This window comes from Eschrichtius robustus, chromosome 10 (assembly GCF_028021215.1).
Source record: "Eschrichtius robustus isolate mEscRob2 chromosome 10, mEscRob2.pri, whole genome shotgun sequence".
In the NCBI taxonomy this organism is placed as follows: domain Eukaryota; kingdom Metazoa; phylum Chordata; class Mammalia; order Artiodactyla; family Eschrichtiidae; genus Eschrichtius; species Eschrichtius robustus.
Window position 1 is genome coordinate 45,045,773 of NC_090833.1, and position 23,036 is coordinate 45,068,808.

At 40.6% G+C, this 23,036-nt stretch overlaps 1 protein-coding gene and 1 pseudogene across 4 annotated transcripts in view; one reads left to right on the forward strand and one right to left on the reverse strand.

Moving 5' to 3' along the window:
- The first annotated feature begins 520 nt into the window (after positions 1–520).
- CARNMT1 (carnosine N-methyltransferase 1) overlaps positions 521–23,036 on the forward strand; it is a 57,385-nt gene continuing 34,869 nt past the window's right edge. The window contains exon 1 of one of the 4 annotated variants that reach the window (XM_068553334.1): positions 521–540. Coding sequence is in view for 2 of the 4 variants with exons in the window: in XM_068553332.1 (XP_068409433.1) it covers positions 16,361–16,605 (245 nt within the window). In the remaining 2 variants the exon portion in view is untranslated. Of the gene's footprint in view, positions 541–16,173; positions 16,606–19,907; positions 19,962–23,036 lie in introns of those variants that run through there. The other 3 variants (XM_068553332.1, XM_068553331.1, XM_068553333.1) reach the window with 3 other exon arrangements.
- LOC137770571 (ribosomal protein eL22-like) lies at positions 14,546–15,305 on the reverse strand (annotated as a pseudogene).

A 23,036-nucleotide genomic window follows, 5' to 3' on the forward strand; every position in this document is an offset into this window, starting at 1 on the left:
TCATCCCACCGCCACCCCCCCCACCCCTGGCCTGCAATTATTGAGTCCTCTGTCTTTTGGGGAGTCCCATGCTACCATAAGATGAAGGTTAAGTCAAGGATGTAGCATGTGGAGAAAGTAGCAGCAGTGGTTGTTATGCTGGAAAGGGAAGCAGCCAAGCGGAAAGCACGTAGGACTGTGAGAAGGAAAATCTGGGTTCTCCTTCTGGCTCCAATGCTCGGCTGTGGGCATGTCATTTAACTTCTCTGAGCCGAAGGAAGCTAAGCCTCCCTCAAAATTGAAATTACTAATATTGACCTCATGGCATTTGGGTAAAAAGTTTATGAATATGAAGTATCTAGTCAAATGCCTGGCATCTGGTGGGTGTTCACTATTATTAGCTCTGTCTTTCAGTCCCAATCCTCCTGACGCCAGCCTACAAACCTAACATTGTTCTTAAGATCAAATAAGATGTTATGAAATCATCCGAGAAGCTCTAAAGGGATCTGCAAATGTTAAAGGCTTATTAAGACAGATCTAAGTCTATTACCACAGTTAGAGGTGAGTCATAACCCTTGAGGTTTTTAAAATTATTATACTTTCCCCTTCAAGCCTTCCCTTGATACTCATTTTAATCATTTTCACCCTATAAACAATGAATGGGTGTGTTGGAACATATGGTATGTTTGCTCTAGGATGGTCCTCAGCCTTTGCGACAATAGACATCCCACCTGTGATGATCCCCCTCCTCCTACTCAAAGACACCTTCATCCGAGCCATAAAACCGTATCAAGCTGCTTCAGCCTTGTTCTCTCGGATTGCTTGATCTGGGGAAAACCAGCTAATAAATTGTGAGAAGACTCAAGCAGCCCTGTGCAAAAAACCTGTGTGGCAAAACGGTTTGCCAGCCATGTAACAGAGCCACCTTGGAAGTGGGTCCTCCAACCCCAGTCAAGCCTTTGGATGACTGAAGCCCAGTTGACACCTTGATTTCAACTTCGCGAAAGACCCTGAGGCAGAACCCCAGCTAGGCCACCCCCCAAATCCTGATCAACAGAAACTGTACAAGGTGTGTTTTAAGCTGCTAAGGTTTGAGTTGGTTAATTTGTTATGCAGCATTAGATAATAATTCACAACTCACTCCAAATTGTGGCTGAGGCTGATATGAGTTGCTTTTTTGCTGCTTTCAGTCAAAGAAATTCTGAATAATATGCCTTCCGTACCAGAATCACTTGGGATGGGTCTTGGGCATCTGTAGCTTTTTAAAACTCTGCAGATAAACCTTATGTGCAGCCCAGTTAAAAACCTCTGTTTTATTGGGAAGTATGAATGTTTAACATGTAATTATAATCCATTGGCTTCAAATCAGCTAAACTCCCTTCTTCCCGCCATGATGCACTGTGAGGTCAGCTTTTAGGTCAGTGGAAGCTCAGGTAGGTTTCTCCAACATTAGGAAAATCCGAGGTTTCTTCCTCTCCTCTATCTCTAACATAGAAATGAGCAAGAAAGGTTAAACTTCACTGCTTTCATCCTGAATTTCCATCTTGGCTTCACTGTTCCAGGTTAAGACCAGAGCCAGTTTATTTGAAATACTTCTGGCCATGGGACAATTTGCAGTGGCTTCCATCCCATTCTGTTGTCTCCCTTGCCCCTGACTCAGACATACTAACTCTTTCATGCACTATTCCACAAATATTTGTCAAGTATGTACGAAAATTCCCTTTTACCCAGTGAAAACGAGGGCTGTGATGAGATGCTGACTTCTCTCTCACTCATAGATACAGAGCAAAGACGCTGAATTTCCAAACCTGAACCTTGAAAACAGGAGTAAATAAATGGTCGAAGATCTCTCTCTTCCCCTCTTTCTGTATCTTTTTGTCACAAACATGCAAACAACCTCTTATTGCAGCCATACACCAGCATATTATTTTAAAAAAAAATCTTATTAGGGAATCTGAATTACAAAGATCTTGGCCACCAATTGATAATGGAGTCAACCATCTACCTGATATCCTAATATCCTAGTAATTATCCTCAGTTCCTCTCTCACCTCATTTCACTCATGGAAACAACTCCCCAGATCCTATTCGTTTTACTTTGGGAATCTCATATTCAGACTTTCACCCCCATCCCTACAGGCACAGCCTTTGTTCAGACCACCTTCATACCCTGCCTAGTCTATTACAACCGCCCCTTAATTGGTATCTTGACAACAACCTTCCTTCACTCCTGTTTACTCTGCACCTCACTGTCAGAGTTATCTTTCAAAATTGTAGATTTTATCAGGCCACTCCCTTTATTAAAAACATGCCATTTACATCATGTACTCCCCAAGATGGTGCACTGGGAAGGGCTCATCACATCTGCGGTATTCTTGCCAAAAATGCAGAACCTCAATCTAAACATGAGATAAACCCAACTGAGGGCCATTGTACAAAACAAATGATCAGTACTTTTCCAAAGTGTCAAGATCATGAAAGGAAAAGAAAGACTGAGGAGCTGTGACAAACTGGAGAAGACAAAGGAGGCATGATGAGTAAATGCAATGCTACATCCTGGATTGGATTCTGGACCAGTGGAAGGACATAAGTGGAAAAACTGATTAAATTCATATAAATTCTGTAGTTAATGCTACCATACCAACTTCTTAGTTTTGATCATTGTACTATGATTAAGCAAGATGTTAACATGAGAGGAAGCTGGGTGGAGAGAATACGAAAACTCTCTGTACCACTCTTGTAACTTTTACAAAGTGAAAAATTATTTCAGAAGGTAGATAAAAAAGAGACCAGAGGGACTTCCCTGGTGGCGCAGTGGTTAAGACTGCGTGCTCCCAATGCAGGGGGCCGGGGTTCGATCCCTGGTCAGGGAACTAGATCCCACATGCATGCTGCAACTAAGGAGCCGGTGAGCCACAACTAAGGAGCCTGCCTGCCGCAACTAAGGAGCCCATGTGCCACAACTAAGACCCGGCGCAACCACATAAATAAATATTAAAAAAAAGAAAAAGAGACCAGAAGAAAAATCATATGCTATTACAACAAATTCCAATTAACTATAGAAGCTTAATAGAGAGGGAGAGAGGGATAGCTGGAAGGAGGAAAGGGAGAAAGAGAGGCAGAAAGACAGAAAATGAATGTACATTTGGCAGGTACCATGGGATAAGACATGAATTTATAAGATCTCCCACTAGTGCCTCACATACACATATAGTATGAGCATCCCACAATGCTAAATGTGGTTCACTCTTTAGAAAATACACCCCCTAAATGCAAGCTAGTTACTTCATCTGGTGCTCAGCTGAAGAAACAGTGATCTGTTCCAACAGTAGAGAAAAAACTGTGCTGATTTATTGAATGTGGCAGAGAAAGCCTCCCAATTTCCCACTGCCCCTCCTTTAGCAATAAAAATCCTGGTTTTTCAGGCCAGAGCATTGTCACCCAGCTATAAGAAATCTAAGAGATTATTTATTTGGAAAAGAGTATAATGTGGCAGTGAAAACCAGGGCTTGGTGTCCATCACATAGAGCAGAATCAAATCTAGCTCTGTGACCTCAAGCAAGTTATTATCTATGTTGAGGCTTAGTCACTTTGTCCATAAAATAGAGATAATGATAATGATCAATTTACTTTATAAATTTGCTGTGAAGATTAAATTGTTAACCCATGCAAATGCTTTACATTTAACATAGTAATCGGGCACGGAATGTGTGTTCATTAAATATTCGTTATTATTTAAATTTATTTTTATTCATTATTTAAATATTAGTTACTTAGAGAAAATGTCTAAAATTTGTAGCAGTGGAAGGTTAGTGACAAGACTAGTTCAAGTTCAAGTATGACTCCAAATGCATGCTCCATCAATCCAGTAATCAATAGTTTTTAAATTAGGAGCTGTTACTCAGCTTTCTTTTTCCATTCTAGACTTTACTCCTTCGGTAATTCTCACAGTCTCTGTATTCTATCCACCAAATCATTGAATCTCTCTAGCTTCCTAAAACGAGGAATCCATCCTCTGATCTAGTGACCAGAGAAGGGAAGCTAGAAGGGAAGATGAATCTCTTTGCCTGAATGCTAATGTGAGTCCCATCCCCCATCAAGAGATAGCTTTACCTCATGTACTTTTCATCTTTCCTCTTCCCTCTTTTCTCTTCCCTCTGCCTATGTATAATTAGTACCCCCAAATGAATAGTCCTAATTACTAAGATTATATAAATAAGCTTTTATTTTTTAAACAGCTGACAGTTATAAATAAGAATTTCAGAATTCTTATTTATATGTATATGTGTACCACATCTTCTTTATCCATTCATCCGTTGAAGGACACTTAGGTTGTTTGCATGTCTTGGCAATTGTGAATAATGATGCTATGAACATGGGAATGCAGATATCTCTTCGATACCCTGTTTTCATTTCCTTTGGTGGGGGGGAAGTATTTCAGCTGTATTAGGGCACTGTTAAAAGTTGCTTAAAAAAAAAAAAAAAAGAACATCTAGTCTAAAAATCTGTGTTTTCAACCTGAGGGTGAAAACAAGTACATAATTACTAACAAGTAGTGCTGGATTATATAAACTAAATGTGAATTAGGGTATCAGTAAGTAAATTTCTTTTATTTTTAATTTAATTTTTAAAAATTTTTATTGGAGTATAGTTGCTTTACAATGTTGTGTTAGTTTCTACTGTACAGCAAAGTGAATCAGCTATATGTATACATATATCCCGTTTTTTAGATTTCATTCCCATTTAGGTCACCAGTAAATTTCTAATGAGAAAATTTTGTGATTGTAAAAAAAAATCACTTGACAAATCATGACCGTTGGACTTCTTATGCTTATTTTACCATTTAATATTTTTATATGGAATCACATATGATGGTGGAGTTAGGTACCATAATCTTTCAGTACTTAGACCCTTTAGCAGTCTATATCCAGGCTACTGAAAGAAATCGTAGGCTAAGAGAGCAGGTGGGGGCATTGGGAGAAAGGGAAACCCACTCTTCTTATAAATTTCTATTAGCAATAGTTTTGTAACTCTAGCTACAACCTTTGTCATCCCTTCTGATTCTTCTCTTCATCCCTGTATTCAATTTAGTCTTTTCTTCCTTGGAAAGTAATATCTAGATTTACCTTAATCTCTTCCCTTCACTATTACTGTCTAGCATAAATCTTTATCATGTCATTTCAGGATTATTTGAACAATCTCCTCATCTGGTCTTCCTGACAACAGTTTAGCTACTGGCTCTTGTCTGATTAATTGTTCTGTAATACTGTTTTTACCATATCACTCTATTGCTTCAGAATCTAAAATGAATCTCCACTGCTTAGTGAGTCATTCAGTCTCTTCAGTCTGACTTTTAAAGGTTCTAATAATTTTATACCACCTGAATTATCAAAATTTTCCTCTGTTTCTTAATATGGATTATAGTCAGACTGGTCTTTGCTTTCCTTTCCACCTTGCTCATGCTGTTATTCCCCCACCACGCCAAAGATTGTTATACTTTCCTGTCCAGAATTGATCTTACCTTTTGGTAACATCGTTCAGAATTTCCTTTGGGAATCATCAAACTCTTACCTTTGGTCCATAGGTTTGCATGTGGCTGACTCCACAGCCAGCTCTAGGGTGGACATGTGACCCAAGCCCGGCTAATCAGAGGACCATGACCCCTTGGTCACAGCAATCAGTTCAATAAAGAACATATGACCCGGGGCTTCCCTGGTGGCGCAGTGGTTAAGAATCCGCCTGCTAATGCAGGGGACATGGGTTCGAGCCCTGGTCCGGGAAGATCCCACATGCTGCGGAGCAACTAAGCCTGTGCGCCACAACTACTGAGCCTGCGCTCTAGAGCCCGTGAGCCACAACTACTGAAGCCCACACGCCTAGAGCCCGTGCTCCGCAACAAGAGAAGCCACTGCAATGAGAAGCCCACGCACCGCAACAAAGACCCAACTCAGCCAAAAATAAATACATAAATAACGTTATTGAAAAAAAAACATATGACCCAAGCTGGCCCAATGTGAGCCTTGCCTGAACCTTCAGTAGGAACTTTTAGAAAAAGTAGTGCTTGAGAAAGCCAAGAAACAGCAACTGACAGATTCCTGATGATATAATTGAGCTTCTCGATCTACATATGACTGATCTCTTTGGTAATAAGAAACAATTAATACTTTTTTTTCTGTTTTGACTTGAACCAATTTGAATTGGTTTGCAAAGAATACTCCCACCTCTTTGCCTCTTCAGGTTAAGTTTACCCTTTAAGATCTAGCTCTCATGCTACTTTCAAACTGTTCTTTCCCTTTCCTTAACTCCCATTATACCTTACTTAATCTACTGCTTTAACACTAAATCATCTCAATTGTTTAATATTTCCTAGTTTTACTTCCCCACTGTACCATAACCTTCTTGAACGCTTGGACCATGAATTACATTTCTCTTGTGTTCACAACACTTAAGAATTTTTTACACTTAAGATGCAGATTGACTGATAAATTATTGGATATGTTATTCTTCTTTAGAAATCAGTGGTTAGAATCTCAAGAACAAATGAAAACTGGGCAAATTGTTGCTAATCAGGGCCTAGCTCTTTGGGTAATTCTGTTCCCACCTTACTGATTTAAAAACAAATATGGCAAGAAAGAAGGGGAAATGATATCAATGAGTGTGTTATAAAGACACATTTTGTACCACCTCCTGAAGATTTTTTTGGGGCCTTTGGAGGAGCCCGATAACAGCTCCTCATTTTAAAATGTAGGTTTTATTATTATTCAGGTATGGTGAGACCAGGAGATCAGGAGACAGATGCCATTGACAAGATAGTTTTTACTTACCGTCTTCAAGAAGAGGGGCGTGCTTCACCACATAGGGCCATACAGGGAAGCACCAGGATCAATCAGGAGATGGGGGTGGTCAAGGGGAAAGCGTGGGCAAAAGCGTTTATTGTGGTCTCCACAGTAAAGGCAAGGCAGAGTAAGTAAGCATGCTTAGGACTGGCTAGTCTGAATAATTTCAGCAGGCTCTGGGGTGTAGGGACTGTCTCCAGTTATCTAGTCCCTGGCGCTGGGTTGATTAGGGCAGGGGAATATTGACTTGGTGTGTGAGAGTTTGATAAAGAAGGTGGTTGAAGGATGGATGTGGGTTCTGGATTGGTCAGTTTGTATATGAAAGGTCCAGGGGATTAGTTAGCTATTGGACAATTAGCTAGCCGTGAGAGGAGCAGTCTTTCCCCAGTCAGTGAGGCCCCAGGTGGCAGAGCATCAAGAATACGGAAAATAAGGGGCAGGACAAGGACCCACTGCACCCTAGATGGCCAGGGACCATGGGCAGTGCCTGGGATCCCCACCTTAAAGGGAATTGTTCCTGAGTGGTGCCTTGGGCTTTGCCAGCCTGGATTTATGGGGTGAGCTTCCCTCCTGGAGCCCTGTGAGGATTTAGCCCTCCTTTTTGATTGTGGTTACTTAAAAAACAAAAAAAATTTCATTGCAACCACCTATAAATCGTATTTTACAAATTGCAGAAATGAAGATAGAGAGGACTGCCACCCACTGAGCTAGGCATAGACACCAAATGTCTTGGTTCCCATTCTTTTGTTTTAGAGGTGTGTGCCTACATGTTTAGGGGCGAAATAATGTGGTATCTAGAATTTGCTTCAGAATAACGGAGAGTGGGAGGTACAAAGGAAACAAGATTGGCCATGAGTGATGACTGTTGAAGCTGTGTGGTAGTTCTCATTGCTATTCTCAGTACTTTGTACATGTTAGAACTTTTCCATAATAAACCTTAAAAAAAAAAAAAGAATACAGAAAATAAGAAAATATAGTTACTACACTCCCCTCTATCCCACCTGGGTTCAGAACAATTGAGCAATAAGACAAAGCAGAGGCAGATGGTAGTCCAAATATCCCCTCTTTTACTGATAAAGCCTACCTTGGAGAATATATCTTTACACGAGAGTCAAATGGGCCTCCTAACTCCATTCAGAATTAGACTTACTCATATAGTCATAGCAGTATTGGACCAGGACAACTTTTCCCGCTGGGAAGGATTTTATGGCATGAGTAACACAGAAGAAATTGTGCTTACTATAAGCAAGTTTACTCCCAAGAGGGGCGAAATAAATAAGGCCCGGAGCTGAGTTGAGCACGCCCAGTTTATTCCTCCCAAATGTTCCAATCAGATGAGACACCCCACCTTCCCCAGGCAGAGGAGTAGAGAAAGTCAAGGGGTATTGCTTGACTGAACTCCCTTTTCGTAGATGGACAGGTCAAGAGTGGGAAAGAAACATTACCTCCCACCAAAAAACACTGATTTTTCTGGAGATTTTAGTAAGATAATGGAATTCTGCCACTTCCCTAGCCATGATTCCAGCTTGTAAGTTTTCATTTCTTCATCTTCATCTATTGGATGGCTCTAATTCTGCAAAAGAAACTCTTCTATCTTCAGAACTTCAGTTTTCTGCTGTATGACATCATACTCTTATCCTGCCTTTGGCTGAAGGTAAAAAGGCTTTTTTTTTTTTTTCCTCTCTGAAAAGACATTAAATCTGAACATGGACATCACATCCACCACGGATACTTCCTTCTTCTGCAGCCTGATGCCTCCTCCCACCAAGATTTTTTATGTCCATCCAAAATATTACAGGCTTGTTTACAACATATTTTTTATTAAGGCACACTTTTAGTAAAATGCTGATATAAAACTTTTGGTATAAAATTTTGTAGAAAAATTAGAAAATTCAGTCATGCAAAGTGAAGAAGATAAATGAGCTCATATTCTGCTGGGGAACCAGATATTTTAGCAACTAATTACAAAGGAGTGTGAGGCACTCAGTAACAGAGGAAGGAGAGCTCTGAGATCATAGGGGAAGGAGTGATTCTTTGTGGGTGATAAGGTGAGGGGATGGGTGGGGACTTATAGGACATAAGTGGAAAGATTGCCTGTGGCCCACTGGGAAGGATGTTATATGTTATATGTTATGTTAAAGAACTTAGACTTCATTCAATAAGCAGTGGAACATCACTGCGGGATTTGAATCAGAAGAGCAACATAATCAATTCATTTTTTAAAAATATTTATTTATTTACTTATTTTTGCCTGCGTCAGGTCTTAGTTGCGGCACGTGGGATCTTTTCTTGCGGCACGCGGGCTCCAGAGTGTGTGGGCTGTGTAGTTGTGGCACGTGGGCTCTCTAGTTGTGGCTTGTGTGCTCAGTAGTTGCGGTGCACAGGTTTAGTTGCCCTGCAGCATGTGGGATCTTAGTTCTCCAACCAGGGATTGAACCAGCGTCCCCTGCATTGGAAGGCAGACTCTAAACCACTGGACCACCAGGGAAGTCCCTACTCAATTCACTTTTGAAAAAGAAAACTATTTATGGAGAAAAAAATCATTTGAAGTCTCTCATATACCTGGGGCACTAGCATATGTGAGGGAAATCTGGAGGCTAGCAGATAAGTTAGGAAGTGTTGCAATAGACCAGATTCTTGACCTCGGCCAAGCCCTGCCCCAAATAATTTTTATGTAAGCCCATTTATTAGCAAGTAAAGTACATACCAGGATTCATTTGGCACAGAGCATAGAGTACAATAAAAGAAACTAAAGCCAAACCTTAATTATATATACATATTAAGTTAGTTATGCTTATAGTGTGGGTATATATTAAATCAGAGAGGATTTGTTCTTTGAGAGGATTTCTGTCACTCCTACTTTATTTCTTTTTTCTGTTTAAACATGAAGATAAAGGTCCTGTTATTTGCCTTCTTAGCAGCAAACTCCCCCCATCCCCACCTAGCTTAGAGTGCTTAGTTTTCTTCTTGATAAGAGAGACCTGATAGGTTTAGGCCAAAATAAAAATTCTGATTGTATTTCAGGATTATGAAGATGATATTAATTAGTCTAAGCCTGTCCAGGTAATTCTATATCTTTTGTCTACTGTTAGTTTAGAAATGGGAATGTGAAGCACTATGGGAAGTCTGCTGGGTGGCTTCCAGGAAAAGTGTTCCTGTTGAAGAAAAGAGACACATATAGGAGGAAACAGGCTTTCTTTGCTGAATTTGTTGTATCTGGGTGTGATGCCTTGAACTGTGGCAACCACCTTACGATTGTGAGGGAGTAAGCTAGCATGCTGAAAATAGCCGAGCCCAGGGATGGAAAGGACTGGGTTGATAATCTGGAGCTGATGTAGCTTGGAACTTCATGTTTTTTTAGATAGTAAATGTCCTTATTATTTAAGCTAGTTTTAGTTGGGTGTTCTGTTCATATCACTGAGAGCAGTCTACCTAATATAGGCTCTCAGAGAGAAAGATACTATGAGACATTTATCCATCATCAGTAAAAGGACTCATATGTGTATGTTCTGTGTTGTTTCTAAAGCAGTGCTTTTCAAATTTTAACGTACCTATGAAACACCTGGGGGTATTGTTTAAATGCAAATTCAGTAGGTGAGGCCTGAAATACTACCTTTCTAAGAAGCTCCCAGGATTTGTCCATGGTGCTGGAATAGGGTCCACACCTTTGAGCAGCAAATCTAGACCACAGCTATAGCTCATTAAAGGTTAGATAGATGGGAAACCTCCAAGTGACTGATTGGATTTTTAAAGGGAGAGCCAGGAGTCGGGATGAGGTACAGTAGTGACTGCTAATTCAAACAGATTAGCCCAACATTATTCCTTATTAATACTGATAATTTCAGAAAAGATAAGGGGCAGATAGGTGCCAGGGGCAGACAGAAATCAGGACAAGATCTTAGAGGCTGCCTCTGCAGAGAAGAAGGAAGTAGAAAGTGTCTTTCTTACTTGTAGGAGGTGCTCAGACAAAGCACAAATTCTTGGTACTAGCAGGTCTTTTAGATGACTTTCAGAGGCCTTTTGCCTGAAAATACTGCGGTACTCCCATCTTTACCACCATAGGTAATTTAAACCACCACCAACAAAATAATCTGTAAAATAAGTGTAAGGAAGTACAAATTTTGATTTTCCTCCACAATGACTACTCTGACACTTTTTTTGGGGGGGGGGGAAGTAATAGCTATGTCACTCTTCTTAAATTTTTGGTGGGGGTACATTTGCTTGACTGGTACCCTAAACATGCATGGGTATGCCAATAGGGTCGGTTGGCCCTGGATTTCTGGACAGGGAAGCATGGAATAATGTCAGTTTAAATTATTCTTTTAACTTGAAATGTTTCCCAACAACAACAACAAAATGATTTAGAGCTTAGAGGATGGGAAAACTTATTTGTAGGGCTAATTTAGTGCTTCTGGAAAGAAGTAGTGACTCCTAGCAGTATGGTAAATAATCTATGACTTATTTTCCCAAGTTTGAGAATAACTATTGAGAGCATTAAAATAATGTGTACACAAAGATTGCAACTGAAAGTGGCTCCTGTGATTAAGAATATAAAGATTCTCTAAAGGTAAAAAGAGATCATTTACAGGAGTCATATCTTTAGTTCCACAGTGGAGAGTATCGTCATTATTTAAAGACAAATTATGGTATTCTTAGCCTAAATCCAGGTATTAGAACAAAGAATACAAAGGCAAAACTAGCTAGTTCTCAGTCAAAGACAGTACTCATAAAGAGCAGACTTAATAGAGGGATTCCAAGAAGAAAAACTGTAAACCCCAGAATGATGACGATTATAAGGGGACCCTGATATTAAGCTGAGGAAGTCCCTAGCCGCTGTCCCCTTTTTCCATGAGGTCCTTAGATCAATAGCAATTTGAATCTTTGTTGATATAAAAACAAGATATTTAAACATAAAGAGTAAGAAATAGTTTATCTCCATAAACATATTTCTTGAGCAATCTAGTCTATTGCTTTTCATAAGTAAAGTATACATATCTTTTCTCACCCACCTAGAATGCCAAATTGCTGTAAATAACAATTATTTGCAAGGTTTACAAAAGTAAAAGGACTTCATGAAACTGATGTAAGAATAAACAAGATCAACGTCAGTAGAGGCAGTAGATCCAGTGGTTAATAGTATTTTGGGCTTTGTCTAGGAGCTGTATGCTTTGATAGCATTACTTAAAGTCTTTAAATTACAGTGGTTTCATCTGTTTAAAAAAACCCAGGAATGACGATACTATTTTAAGTACTAAGTTAAAGGCAATGATGTATGTAGTGTTTAGCACAGTGCCTGGCACTTGTAAATTCTTGTACTCAATCCATAAACTGGTTTTAGAAAATCTTCACATGCCAGACACTGTGCTGGATGTTGGGGATATGGTCTTGAACAAAACAGATCAATATATGCATCTCGCCCTCAAAGAACTTAAGAGTCTAGTAGGGAAAGGAACTGGTTAAAAGGTAAACCAACATAATATTTAAGTGCCAACTTTCAGTGAGATATCCACTTGGGGAACATGAGGCGAATAGAAATATACTTATGATTAACAGGTGAATAGGCCTGCTGATTTCTAAGCCTTTATTTATAAACATTTATTTATTATGAAACAACCTTGAGAATAATGAAGGCGTAACTTTGTTGGTAGGACTGGGAAAACTAAGGGACGCTTAGTATGTTTTGGTTATTAATTCTTGGAGGTTAATTGACCTTGGGATGAAAACATTCCCAAACTTTCAGCCCAAAGGGCTCTATTGTTTGGGAAGATCTCTATATGAGAAACTCATTGCAAAGAAATTAGGAAGAGGAAGTCTTAAGAAAAGTGTTTTAAAACAAGGTCAAAAATGTATTCTGAAGAGAAAATATTTATTACGCTGATATACTAGGCATTTCTTGCTCTTTATCTCATTTATTTCTCCCAATGGCCCTGTAGGAAGGGTAATATTACATCCATTTTAGAAACAATACAGTCGAGACCTCAAGTAACTTTTTTAAACAGGTCACACTTACTAACTGGCAAAGTGAAAATGAGAAGTCCATGTTTCCACTAGCTTCTAGCTGCCTTTAGCTCAGTGCAAGAGACATAGGAGGCAACCAACACATTTGCTGGAAAGAATGAATGAATAAATGTACTTTAGCTCTGCTATTTATGTGTCCCTGGGTAAGACAATTTTTCTGAGTCTGTCTTCATTTCTTAAAGGAATATAACAAGACTTACTTCACAGAGTTGAGGTAAGGAACAAATAAGGTGATACAATAGGGAAAAACAATTAAAATATAAAATATTAAATGTTAGCATGATATATGTCACAAATTATGACATGTATAATTTGTGTGTGCATATGAAAACAGCATTGGTAACAGTTAATATTATGAGGGCTTTCCTGGTGGCGCAGTGGTTGAGAATCTGCCTGCCAATGCAGGGGACACGGGTTCGAGCCCTGGTCTGGGAAGATCCCACATGCCGCTGAGCAGCTGGGCCCGTGAGCCACAATTACTGAGCCTGCGCGTCTGGAGCCTGTGCTCCGCAACAAGAGAGGCCGCGATAGTGAGGCCGCGCACTGCGATGAAGAGTGGCCCCCGCTTGCCACAACTAGAGAAAGCCCTCGCACAGAAACGAAGACCCAACACAGCCATAAAAAAAAAAAAAAAAAAAAAAAAAAAAAAAAAAAAAATCCTTCCTTAAAAAAAAAATATATGTTATGAGAATTTATACATAACTTGCAAACACCAGACTCTAAGAAAAAAGGTACCGGATAGAAAAGTTGGAAGAATAGGCAAGGAATTGATATATTGTGTCTGGGACGGGGATATTGGCGGTTAGGGACAGGGTAAAGAAACTTTACATTTGTAACCCTTTGCATTTTCCTTTTGAATTTTGAACCATGTATTACTGCATTACTATTCAAAAAATAAATAACTTTAAACTTTATAAAAACATTGTATTAAAATGTAACATTAACACAGAATAACCACAGTACTTTTTTTAGCATTGCCTTTATTTCAATTATTAATTTAAATTATGAAAATGAAGCCACTTCATTTTCTTTTTTTTTTTGAGAATTTATTTTATTATATAAAGTTATACCCAAAATTGTGCTTCACTTTTTCACTATATACTTTAACTCAAGGACATTTGTAAAAGCAGTACATTTTAGAAATCCCAAAAGAAATTCCACTAGCTATAGGCTATTTAAATACTGCTTACAGAAAGTATTTTAAAAAAAAGGGGGAGTACAAATGAACTTATTTACAAAACAGAAGTAGAGTCACAAATGTAGAAAACAAACTTATGGTTACCAGGGGATAAGGGGGGGAGGGATAAATTGGGAGACTGGGACTGACATGTACACACTACTATATATAAAATAGATAACTAATAAGAACCTGCTCTATAGCACAGGGAACTCTACTCAATAGTCTGTAATGGCCTATATGGGAAAAGAATCTTAAAAAAAAAAGGAGTGCATATGTGTATAACTGATTCACTTTGCTATACACTCGGAACTAACACAACATTGTAAATCAACTATACTCCAATAAAAATTTTTTAAAAATATTAAAGCCAGCACCATATAAACAGCATACACTTAAATAAAAGAGATGAATGCTTAACATACAGAGTAATGTTTTTTTGTTTTTTAAATAAATAAATTTATTTATTTATTTTTGGCTGTGTTGGGTCTTCGTTGCTGTGTGCGGGCTTTCTCTAGTTGCAGCGAGCAGGGGCCACTCTTCGTTGTGGTGCGCGGGCTTCTCATTGTGGTGGCTTCTCCTGTTGTGGAGCACGGGCTCTAGGTGCGTGGGTTTCAGTAGTTCTGGCACATGGGCTCAGTAGTTGTGGCTTGCGGGCTCTAGAGCGCAGGCTCAGTAGTTGTGGCACACGGGCTTAGTTGCTCCACGGCATGTGGGATCTTCCCGGATTAGGGCTCGAACCTGTGTCCCCTGCAGTGGCAGGTGGATGCTTAACCACTGTGCCACCAGGGAAGCCCCAGAGTAATGTTTTTTATTCACTGATAAACTAAAGGTCCATTTCAAGATGTCTCTCTTGTATACTTCATTTGTTTTATTAGCAAGCAAAGCCCTATAAGGGATGGCTTCATCTAGTCCTCAGACTCGGATCCATCTTCATCTTGACTAATCTGGAAGTAACGAAGTTCGTAAATCTCCTTGTCAGATGCAACCACACGAAGCCAATCACGAAGATTGTTCTTTTTAAGGTATTTCTTGGTATTTCAAATACCTTTTAGAGAACTGTTTCTCAGAAACAACTGCGATTTTATTCTTGAAGCGTTCAATGTGAACGACATTCCCAAGATTCCCAGTTTTTCCATTCACTTTAACCTTCTCCCGTAGCAACTGTTCAAAATTTTCAGAATCAAAAATTCCATCTTCTACTGGATGAGTAAGGTCCAAATTAAACTTCCAGGTTGACTTCTTAGGCTTCTTGTCTTTCTTCGCCGCCATCCTGAAGGCCCGCCGCGCGATCAGAGAGCCACTTCATTTTCAATATGATTATATCTTTTTAACAGAATCCGTGGTCCCTGAGCAAGTTTAATTCTCCTGAATAAAACAATCTTCTTTTACCATTATTTTGAAAGACTGTTTTGCTGGATGGTAGATTAAATTGAGTGAAACGAGTTATTTTCTAAGAATAACATCAAATGCAGGTAGGGCAGCGGTTTTATCCACGAGCCCAGAGAGAAATGGGGCGGAAAATGAACGCAGGTAAATAAGAGTTAGTGGTTAAGTCTGACATTGCTATGGGCCACCGTTTGATGTTAGTGCTGCACCGCCTTACGGCTCCTTTGCGCTTTGGTGGTCTTCCAAAATGCAAGTACTAGACAGAGTTAGGTTCCTGAATTTTTCCCGATCTGCTGCCATGACCAGTCCAGGGCTTGGGCTAGGGCTTTCGCTGGCCCCTAAACACTGAAAAGATGACAGTGTCCCTCTACATTTATGCAATTAAAAATAGAAATTCACTTAAGAAATTCATTAAAACTTAACAGGGCGAATGCAAGACCTTCCTTCTAGACTTTCTGAAATAAAAGTTCCGATTAAATTCATCAAAGCTGAACTTTTTTTCAGCATTTCTCCTTTGCTAATGTGTTAGCCTTAGTTCAGCGGCCTGTTCCACCACCCGGCACTCACCGGCTCTCAAGCCCGAACCACGCGGCTGCTCGCAGGTGCCATCCCCAACCTGCCAGGAATCTCCTCCTTCGCCCCACCCATCTGGCCCTTGCCCCCGCCCACTTCACGCGTTGTCGTGACATCAGCGCGCCGTCGCCAAAGGCCGGCAGCAAATGAGCGCAGGTGGCTGCGGCCCTTCGTCGTACTCTCGAATGCGCAAGCGCGGTCGTTCCGGGTGCTCGGAAGACCTGGCGGAGCCCGGCGCTGATGGAGGCCCGAGGGCGGCGGGGGCGGGGCGCGCCGCGAGCTGGGGGCATGTCCACGGCGGGCGCCGTCTAGAGGAGGGCCGAGCAGCCGCCACCACGCTTTCCGTCGCGGCGAGACGCAAGCGAGCCAGGCCGAGGGCCGCGGCGGCGATGCAGCGACGGCGGCGCCCTCCGCCGCCAGTCTCTCAGCTGCCCGAGGGCTGCGGGGGAGGCGGCGGCGGCAGCCGCGGAGGAGGCGGCGGGAGCGAGGAGGTGGAAGTGCAGTTCTCCGCCGGGCGTTTGGGCTCCGCCGCGGCGGTTTCGGCGGCGGCGGCCACGCGCAGCACAGAGGAAGAGGAGGAGAGGCTCGAGCGCGAGCACTTCTGGAAGATCATTAATGCCTTCCGCTACTACGGGTAAGGAGCCCGTGGCGGACCCCTGCTCAGCCCGTCGGCGCGCCCGCTGATTGCGGCTGACCCGTCCGCACCGTGGCGCACGCCGCGCTCGCCCTCCGGTCGCCACGCCTCCGGGGCGTCGGAACCGGGCCGCCTGAGCTGACCTCCGCGCCCCCGAGTCATCTCGCACCACCTTAGCCCTTCCCGGCCCTGCACTCCCGCGTGTCTGCCGCGCCGTCTGTTGCTCAGCCTCTTGTCTTCTGATCTCAGGATCACATTAGCCCTCTTGCCTTTCATCCCTCGTTAAAGGTTTGGCTTTGAGGCCGGTGAGGGTGACCGGAAAAGTGCTGTAAGAATTTCAGATAGAAGATGGTGGTGGTAAAATCGTCCAGTGCTGGGCATGATTTGTATGTATTGTCGCTGTCCTGCAAACTGAACAGGCGGAGAGCCCAAGTTCACCTACACGTGGGATGCCGTAGGATGTTTTTTCTCAAACTGTTGTCAGTTCTTGTGAGAGCAGCATTAAGATTTCCGCCCCTTACACACCCCCACCCTTGGCGCTGCGAAAGCACAGCACTTTTGTGGTGAGCGAGTGAATGATGCTGCTCAGTGTCTTTAACTGGTGGGTGAAATTAAGGTCGGAGATGGTCCGGATGTTCTAAAATTTGCAGATTTTTAAGGGGGAAATGAGGGAAAGCACTGTAAGAGCCGCTTTTATGATATTTTTCTGCAAATATTTATCGAATTCTCACTGTGGGTTGGGCACAGTGGTAGGACTTTTAAACTTCCTTTCATTTTTCTTGTAGATAAATCGTAAAGTAGCTTAGTCACAAAATTATAATTCGAAGATCTGAAAGGGACTTAAAACAATTGGGTTTTCAGGTAAAGAAAGCACTTTTATTCGTGTGAGAGATGTGTACACCGACGGCGATGTTCTGAGTCTGCAGTTGGAATCAGATAGATGTGACCTCCTACTGAAGTAAAACTGTTCCCTTAGATGGCCTCCTGTGCTGTATGCAAATTTTTTAATATTGCTTGACTGACCTCCTCAAGGGCAGGGACTGAGCCTTATTTATTTTTATGTTGCCAGTGCTTGGCATGTTGTTGGAGCTCTATTTTTAACAAATAAGACAAGTAGTAACAAAGAAGTACATTTGTTATTCCCAAATAGTTTGTCAATTTGTGACTGATGGTTAAACTAGTTTGTTACTATTCTGAATTTTAAAACTTGCTTAATGAAAGCTTGAAGTTACTTTAGACTCTGATTAAATTTGTGACATGAATTTTTGAAGTTGAGAGATCTTGATGAAATAATTTACTAATTAAACTCGGGCATAGGAGCCATGGATTGCATTACTTATGGAGCTCAAAAGGGAATTAATAACATGGGGATTTGATTCAGTATCAACGGAGTGAGGAAGGCAGACAACTGGAGCATTGAACTTGTTACAAGTATTGTGTCTGGAAGAACCATACAGCGAGGGGAAGAAGCTGACATTAGATAGCCAGAAGTGTTAGCTGCAGAAAAGTCTGGTATATTTTACTGTTGAAAAGTGTAGAAAGAATACTGGGAAATGTCTTGGGACTGTTGTGGACTCAGTTAAAATGTGTGTTTGTACGCAGTTCAAATATATTGGGACTAATTTAGAATTGATATTTATGATTGGTATCAGCTGGGCCTTTTTGTGGGGGAGGGCAGGGGGGTTTGACCCGAAACTAGGACCTAAGTGTGGCAATATAGAAAAGGGCACTGTGTGCATGTTCTGGTGGTTGTGATACAATTTCCTATACTCTCCTCCCTCTTCTTTACCGCTTCAGTGTGGGACTGAGGAAAATTTCATTTTTAACAACAATCCTTTTTATTTGCATGTACTCTCTTAATGAAAAAATTGAAATCCCTGTGCTGAAAATAGTATACAATTAAAAATATGTTTAGGGGTATGGGAAGGATTGTGTAGCAGAAAACACTGGATTATTACATTCCAACATTTTATAATCTTCTAGACCTGTACTGCCCAATACCATAGCCACTAATCACATCTGGCTGCATTTAAGCTTAAATTACTTAAAATTTAATAAAATTAAAAATTCTTTTCCTCAGTCTCACTAGCTACATTTCAGGTACTCAGTAGCCACATGTGGCTATTGTCTGCTGTATTGGACAGTGCAGATGTAAGCCTTTCCATCATTGTAGTAAGTTCTTATGGACAATTCTATTCTAGACCTTTAGCAGATACTTCCAAATTTCAGACAGTTTGGTTTTACTACTCACTGCCTTTTTGTCAATATATAGGAGATTTAGATAAAGGTCATAAGGCAAGAAATGTCTTTTGATTAATATTTTCTCTTTCCAAGAGAAAAACAAATATCATATATTAACGCATGTATGTGGAACCTAGAAAAATGGTACAGATGAACCGGTTTGCAGGGCAGAAATGGAGGCACAGATGCAGAGAACGAATGTATGGACACCAAGGGGGGAAAGTGGTGGTGGGAGGGGTGGGTGGGATGAATTGGGAGGTTGGGATTGACATGTGCACACTGATATGTATAAAATGGATAACTAATAAGAACGTGCTGTATAAAAAAATAAATAAAATAAAATTCAAAATTCAGAAAAAAAAATTTCTCTTTCCAGTGGCTTCCAGTTCTGTACTTTCCACAGATTTTGCTTAGATGACATATTCTGACTGAGGTAAAAATGATTATAGCATTGTACTGAATAGCAAAAAAATGTTAGCCTTAAAAAAGTACCGCTCTTGTTGTGAATGGAGATACCTACTCACAGAGGAAATACTACATTTGAAATATCAAACGTCGTCAGATATGTCCTACTTTTAGAAATAGCAGTTAGGTAGATCTTAAAAACTGAGATGTAGAGCTCATTTTTACAGGTGAGGGGATATAAAGAGGTGGGCAACTTGCCTAGGGTTGTACGACCAAATAATTGTGGTAGAGTCTGGCCTGAAATCCAAAGTCATTAACTAAAAATTTACCCTGCATTAGTAAGCAGTGGTACTAGTAAGACAATTTTAACCTTGGGTATTTAATAAATATTTTAAATGGATTGAGACAGACTCTCCTCTGAAAAGGTATGCTTCCGTGTTTGGAATTCTAGAATAGTTCAACAGGTGCAGAGGAATGGGTGTATGACCTTAGCCCTTGGCTAGATCCAGCATTGGACCCACTTTGAGTCAGAGTTGGGGTCACTGCTGAGATCAGCCTTCTAGAGAGAGCTGGAGGTAGGGATATCCTTGAGGAAATATGGCTGCTGACTCTATTCTCCTCTTAGGTGCCCAAGGATGTGGCCTCTTAATGCTGACTGAGTTCAGAACCAAGGAGAGTCTGAAGGTTGTAAAACATTCCTTTAAATCAAGGTTGGCAAACTTTCTTTAAAGAGCCAGGCAATGAACATTTTAAGCTCTGAGAGCTAGGTGGTCTCTGTTAAAACTGTTCAACTGTATGCTTGTGTGAAAGCAACCACAGGCAGTATGCGAAGGAATGAGCATAGCTGTGTTCCAGTAGAACTCTTTACAAAAACAGACAAGTAGCCAGGAGATCATAACTTGCCCACCACTGTCTTAAAACATATTGATAATGTAAGCATTTACAGAATAGTGAAATTAGCCCCAGTTTTAATAGTATAGTAAGGACTGGACTCTTCTCAACTTTGTTAAGACCTCACTTATTTCAAGAGAGTATATAGATGTATGTTATGAACAGCTTTGCATACCATTAAGTAACCAAGGGTTAAGGGATATGCTGCATCTCATCCTGCTCTGTGTAGTTACATCACTTTCTTTGTTGTTTTTTGTTTTGGTTTGGTTTTTTGTTGTTGTTTTTGGCTGCGTTGGGTCTTCCTTGCTGCGTGCGGGCTTTCTCTGGGTGCGGCGAGTGGGGGCTACCCTTCATTGCGGTGCGCAGGCTTCTCATTGCAGTGGGTTCTCTTATTGAGGAGCATGGGCTCTAGGTGCGAGGGCTTCAGTAGTTGCACGCTGGCTCAGTAGTTGTGGCTTGCAGGCTCTAGAGCACAGGCTCAGTAGTTGTGGCACACGGTCTTAATTGCTTCGCGGCATGTGGGATCTTCCCAGACCAGGGATCAAACCCGTGTCCCCTGCACTGGCCAGCGGACTCTTAAGCACTGTGCCACCAGGGAAGCCCCGTTACATCACTTTTATATGGAATTAACAGAACTTTTATATGGATTGGCTTTTCTGACCAATCCATAAGTTACTCAACTCCCCTGCACTTATGGAAATAAGTAGTCTCCAAGGAGAACCAGAAGTGGTGCCGAGGGAGCGTAACTGAACATTTATTGATTGCTTTTTACATATGCTGAAATATGGAGTTTAAATAGTGACAAAGATGAGTTTTGTATTTTAGAAGAATTTATCTGATTGGAGTTTGGGAGGGGGTTAGGTTGGGGAAAGCATATTTAGGTAGCAGGCCTCTCAGTTTATCTTTGGGAGACAAAGTGAGGGCCCGAGGTAAAGCATTGGAGGAGGGGGAATATGTAGATAGTTTTATGAAGTAGAATCAAAAGGATTTCAGGCTTCTTGATTGTGTGTGCTATGAGAAGAGGCATTTTAGGATGACTCATTAATTTCTGACTTGAGTGGATGTGTGGTGTACCATTCTTCAACATCAGCCATATAGGAAGATGTGCAAGTTTTTCTGGTGGGACGTGTGCTAAGTTCAGTTTGGAAATGCTGAGTTTTGAGGTGTGGTGAGAGGGAGTTGGTGGGGTATCCAGTGCCCAGGAATTCTAGGAAAGGATTACTGTGAGACTATTTAACCTGTTGACAGTAAATTGTAAACTGTTGCAACTCTGCTGTTTGCCCACTTTAAGTAGTTAGTGTCATACTCTACTGATAGGAATGTAAATTGGTAAAATCTTTCTGAAAATCAGTTTGTATCAAGAGCTTTAAAAATACTTACCTTTTCTGATCTGGTAATTCTTTTGGGATTTCGTGGTAATTTTTTTTTTTTTTTCTAAAATGTAGACAGATTTTGAACACAAAATTTCACTGTATAGACAAGTGAAAGTATCTAGATGCCCAATGTTTGGGAAATAGCTAAGTAAATTTTGGTTGCCTAAGATGGGATGATGATGAGCAGCCCTTATAGTCATTTGTCATATAGTCATTTGAGAACTTTTTTTCTGACCTGGGAAAATTCTTTCGACAAGGATGAAGAATTACAAGTGTTTCTAAAATTTTAATGTGCATGTGAAGCATTTGGTGATCTTGTTAAAAGGCAGATTACATTCAGTAGGTCTTGCATGGCGCCAGAGATTCTGCCTTCCTAACCACTTCCACGTGATCTGCTGTGGTCTGTACTGCATTTTGACTAGAAAGGTGTTAGATGACTTTGTCTTAAACAACAACAATAAAACAGAGAGAAATACGCCAGAAAGTTAGAAGTGGTTGCCTCTAGAAGAGGAATTATTAGGGACTTTTTTCCTCCTGAATACTTTTACTTTTCTTCATTTTTCGTATTTTCAGTGTGTACACATTAGTTATATAAATCAGATATACCTCCTATATTTGAGCATTGACTATGATTTAGGCACTGGGCTAAGTGTGTTGTGTGCTTTATTTTGTTACGCTTTCAATGAAATCCATTAAGTAGGCAGAGGAGTATGATGGTGTCTACCTCGTGGGGTTTTATGGAGATTTTTCAGAATAATTCATTTTAAGTGACTTGGTTTAGTGCCTGACATTTATTAAATCTCAATAGATCATAGCTTCTGTCATCATCATCATTGTTATGTATTTCCTTGTTTTGGTATATGAGACAGTTGAGCCACAGGGAAAGGAAGTAACTTGCCAAGGGTCACATAGTGAATAGGTAGCATAACCTGGGTTTCAATCTGGATCTGTTAGACTCCAGAGCTCACTGTTGTACTGTCTCCAGGGGGGAAAAAAAGCAAACATTAGTGCAGCCACTGCCTACTTGGTTTCACATTATCCCTAACCACCCCCAGAATACCACCACACACAATCTTCTAAAAATGTAACCAGGTTTTTGCTTCAGTTCTGTCAAGTTTCTTCAGAACCTCTTTAAATATGACTGTTCAGAAATTATACAGTAATTTGACATACGATAAAATGACAGAATTATTTGGATAAATAGAGAGACTCAGGCAACCAAATGAAAAAGAATATTTTTCATTTCCATTTAATATTGAGTAAATGCCAAAGGACATTTAAAAGAAGCATATGCATTTATGTATTTGGTTATTTGTATCTGTAAAATGTAAAGAATGATGTAGTGAACACCTACCACCCGGTTTACAAAAAGAACATTATCTTATCCTTTTCCCTTCATAAGACATCATTTTCCTGCATTTTCGTTTCCTTACTTGTAGTTTCTCTACATATGTTTATTCCCTACAATATATTGCTTATTTTTATATAAGATGGAATTGTACATTATGTATTTTTCTGCAA